This window comes from Leguminivora glycinivorella, chromosome 5 (genome assembly GCF_023078275.1).
Source record: "Leguminivora glycinivorella isolate SPB_JAAS2020 chromosome 5, LegGlyc_1.1, whole genome shotgun sequence".
Lineage (NCBI taxonomy): Eukaryota > Metazoa > Arthropoda > Insecta > Lepidoptera > Tortricidae > Leguminivora > Leguminivora glycinivorella.
This window is the reverse complement of record NC_062975.1, coordinates 9,945,817-9,949,888: the sequence shown is the minus strand read 5'-3', so window position 1 is coordinate 9,949,888 and position 4,072 is coordinate 9,945,817. Positions and strand designations below refer to the sequence as shown.

At 38.3% G+C, this 4,072-nt stretch overlaps 1 protein-coding gene across 1 annotated transcript; it reads left to right on the top strand.

The window, feature by feature from the left end:
• Nucleotides 1-571: 571 nt before the first annotated feature.
• LOC125226229 (cuticle protein 8-like) lies at nt 572-1,982 on the top strand. Its single transcript, XM_048130147.1, has 4 exons — nt 572-609; nt 923-1,171; nt 1,249-1,415; nt 1,811-1,982. Exons 1-4 carry the CDS (start codon nt 598-600, stop codon nt 1,881-1,883), a joined length of 501 nt encoding a protein of 166 aa, XP_047986104.1. The 5' UTR covers nt 572-597; the 3' UTR covers nt 1,884-1,982.
• The last annotated feature ends 2,090 nt before the right edge of the window (nt 1,983-4,072 follow it).

The window sequence follows — 4,072 nt, the reverse complement described above, 5'->3', positions numbered from 1 at the left end:
AGTTTTTCGTGTTTATACCTACTTACCTTCTTGAAATACCTACTGAATAAATAGTTTCTCTGCAACCCTCTTTAACGAACTCTCACCTTCCCGGTTTAAAATAAAATCTTGGACCTTTGAAGAATCCTATCAGAAGTCAGTGTCTTTCAAAATGGGCATGTTAATTATTCAGTCATATTACGATTCAAGCTGTTAAGATTTTTCTCTCTCTGTTAGATCACGATATTAACTAGCCATTAAGTATCCCCAGGTTTTTGTTAGGTACATCTTATAAAGGTACCTGCTATCATACACACATTAATTGCACTGATCCAAATCCTTATATTGGGAGCCTGATTAATGTTAACTGCTCCCCGTTTATAGTATAAATCAGAAACAAGCTCAGAAGTCCACAGGATCCCATTCGCAAGTTCCGCATCCTACTCTGTATCCTAATTCTTATCCGTAAGTCCAAAAGCACGCACTATCAACGTCAACGTCAAGGCGCGTACGCATTTCTCCGCCCCACCCGCGCGCTGTTATCGTGATCTACATGATATATAAACCTTACCACGGTGCCATTGACATCAATCAACTGCTGATAGCAAAACAGCCAAAATGTTCAGCAAAGTAAGCGGGCAGGCATGACAATAATACTAACTACAATTTCATTAACATATTAATTGATTCACGAGGTTCACATAAAATAAAAACGAATAAAATCATGACAATTGTTGATAAAGAAAGTAGCACCCTTTTTTTTTCAACTATTATATGTCTCATTGCATTTTTTATTTTTTCTATGGTCTAGGTATAAATATTAAGTTAAAAAAAATCTTAATCTTACTGGTTTGCAAATAGCAACAAAGAAGTCATTTTTATTTATGTAATAGTCTTACTACTTCTTATAACATGTTTCTCTAATATTCGTGTATCTTTTCAGATCGTAGCTTTCGGTGCCCTCTTGGCCGCAGCCAGCGCTGGCCACCTTGACTACGGCCACGCCGTGTCTTCCCAAAGCATCGTCCGCCATGACGAGGGTCATTACGCCCCGGCTCACTACGCCGCCCCGGCTCACTACGCCCCAGCTCACTACGCCGCCCCCCTAGTCCACGCCGCCCCTGTTGCTCACTACGCTGCCCCTATTGCCCACTACGCCCCTGCCGCCCATTACGATGGCCATGATGAATACGTAAGTATTATAAAGGCTGCATACAATTGGTAACTTTCAGTGGAAAGCTAAGATATTAATGGTGGTATATATTCTAGGCTCACCCCAAATACGACTACGCGTACTCCGTGTCGGACCCGCACACCGGCGACCACAAGTCGCAGCACGAGTCCCGCGACGGTGACGCCGTGCACGGCTACTACGAGCTGGTGCAGCCCGACGGCTCCGTGCGCAAGGTCGAGTACACCGCCGATGACCACAATGGGTAAGGAGAATATTATTTTAATAATTAATTATGTAAATAACGAATATGGCTCCGCGGTCCAAATATATTAAAACAGAAAGCACGCGAATTCTCCATTTCCTGCGCTGTTTCTTGCCTCAGTATGAAGTTGACACAAATCCACTACCATACTGACTCCTCAGCGCAGTATCTGGGCTAGTATTTTAAATATCTGAAATATTTTAAACAATTGATGTTTAAAATATTTCAGTGATCTAATAATAAGTCTAAATGCCGCGACCCATACAACATTTAAGATGCAATCATAGAAAACTATGCCGTAAAAATAGATGTCAAAAAATCAGTGTTTCTCAAAAAATATCAATAACCTGACAATACGCCGTTTATATTATTTCTAAAAAGCTTGTATTTTTCAGTTTCAACGCTGTGGTGCACAACTCCGCCCCCGCCATCCACGCCGCCCCCGCCCACGATTATCACCATTATTAAATGGAATTGAAGAATGACTGCCTAATGTTATTTGTTTGAGCGCTATTTATATTTTTGTATGTGTTTGAATATGTGTAAATAAAGTGAGATTCAATTATATTTTAGTATTTCTATACTCGAAAATAATTTTAGTATTTCTATTATGAAAAAAACAAGAAAAGCATCCCTTATGCGACATATTATGCTACCCACGGGAAACTGAAAAAAAAAAAAGCTGACTTCGGCGAAGTCGAGGAGGAGGAGGGAGTTTTCAAGGACAGCGTTGTCTCCGTGCTCGCGTTATTTACATCTTTAATTTAGTTCGTTTGTACCTACATATATCCTCCATGTGAATCACTAATAAGTTAAAAGGATTTTGTGATTTGAAGGTATATCCTATATGATAAATCTAACCTACATAATTATCCATGAAATAAAACTATGGAAACGGATTAAATCGCGTATAATGAATTTACAATTCATCCCGACGTTTCGAACACTTTACAGCGTTCGTGGTCAGCGTTGAGATCAAGAAATATCCAAAATTTAATAGAGAAGATGGCTTTACTTTACTACCGGCTTGGGAATCTTGAGATCCAGTAGTACATCTGATAATGGAACAAGCACGACGAAGACTGTGAGGCATTTGTATTATGGTGTTGGACATTTGCAGTTTGTTTTTTGTCAATTTTGTGTAGATTAATTGATTAATTGTTTTTAACGTAGTAATGGTAAAATTGAATATTGTATAACTGTGAACCTGCTTTAGAAATCTATATTATTTATGGTCATGGTTCGTTAATATTTCTTGTATGTGGGTAGCTTTTGCACATTGTCATTTTTCCTCAGTCACCCGTTGACCACGAACGCTGTAAAGTGTTCGAAACGTCGGGATGAATAGTAAATTCATTATACGCGATTGAATCCGTTAACATAGTTTTATTTCATGAGTAACTATCGCGGTAACCGAAGACAATATTATCTACATAATTATGTTGTGTCCAAATAACATGCTATTACATCACGTTGTCATCATCATCCTTGCGTTAACCCGGCATGCGCTTCGGCTCCTGGGAGCCTGGGGTCCGTTTTGACGACTAATCCCAAGATGAAGAAAAAAAAAACAGTGCGTGGAATCCCTCCGCGCGGAAGAACTGAAACTCATGTTATGAAGTTTGAAAAGTTACGTCCATCTTTTTACTGTTTTAAATATTCTACCTGTCTGTTCGCTCAAATTATTGAAAAAACAAACACATTTTGCACTCGATCACACACACATTCCAACAACCATTCCACCATTCAGTTCAGTTTTTAAAATTAAATGGCTTCAGTCCATTGGGACTATTTCGCCAGTGTCAAGGTGATATGAGCTAATATTAGTAATTTTTGTACGGTAAGTACGACATTGTACGGTGACTTAGCACTTGTAAATTGATAGCTAGATTTTACAAGAGCACGTGGACTACCGGCCGTTTACGACAAAAAAGAGGCTAAACGCGTTTCGAGAACAATTCTTCATCAGCTTCTCACTACACCATTAGTTTACTGCATAATACGCTATCAATATTACACTTTAAACAACATTAATGAGTAAAAGAAAAATAAATTATTCACGACACGAAACCGCTATGATGGCGTCCCAACCGGAAGTCCATTCCACCATTCAAAACCATTCTGGGCATTCTTTTCTGTCATTGACTGAGTGAAGAAGTGAATGAGTGAGTCGCGTTCAGCGCAACGACACTGACAGAATGTTACGAGCTGAGTGAGCGGCATTTCACGCAGTCAGTTGGAAGTCGCATTAGAGTTAGTATCACTTCAAAAACCTTATTACGTTGTTGAGCTTAAGCCTTGGCCTGCACAACCGTTGTAACAAGCGCTAACTATCCAGGTCCAGGTCGTATCCATTCTACGATTTTACGGTCTTTGTTAAAAGGTACAAAAATATCAATAACCTGACAACTACTTCTTAACCTATAAACCTTTTAACTTTTAACCTATTGACTTTTTAACCTTAACCTTTTATCCGTTTAACCTTTTAACTTTGTAACATTTTAACCTTTTATTTTTTAACCTTTTAACCTTTTAACCTTTTGTAACTTATTAACCTTTTAACTTTTTATCCTTTTAACCTTTTAATTTTTTAACCTATTAACCTTTTAGCTTTTAACCTTTTAACTTTTTAACCTATTAACCTTGTAACTTTTTAA

Bases quoted from the DNA above. Each gene is read 5' to 3' on its own strand.
- LOC125226229 (XM_048130147.1), top strand. The intron at 1,172-1,248 runs GTAAGTATTATA...TATATATTCTAG, and splicing joins ACGATGGCCATGATGAATAC to GCTCACCCCAAATACGACTA. The intron at 1,416-1,810 runs GTAAGGAGAATA...TGTATTTTTCAG, and splicing joins ACCGCCGATGACCACAATGG to TTTCAACGCTGTGGTGCACA.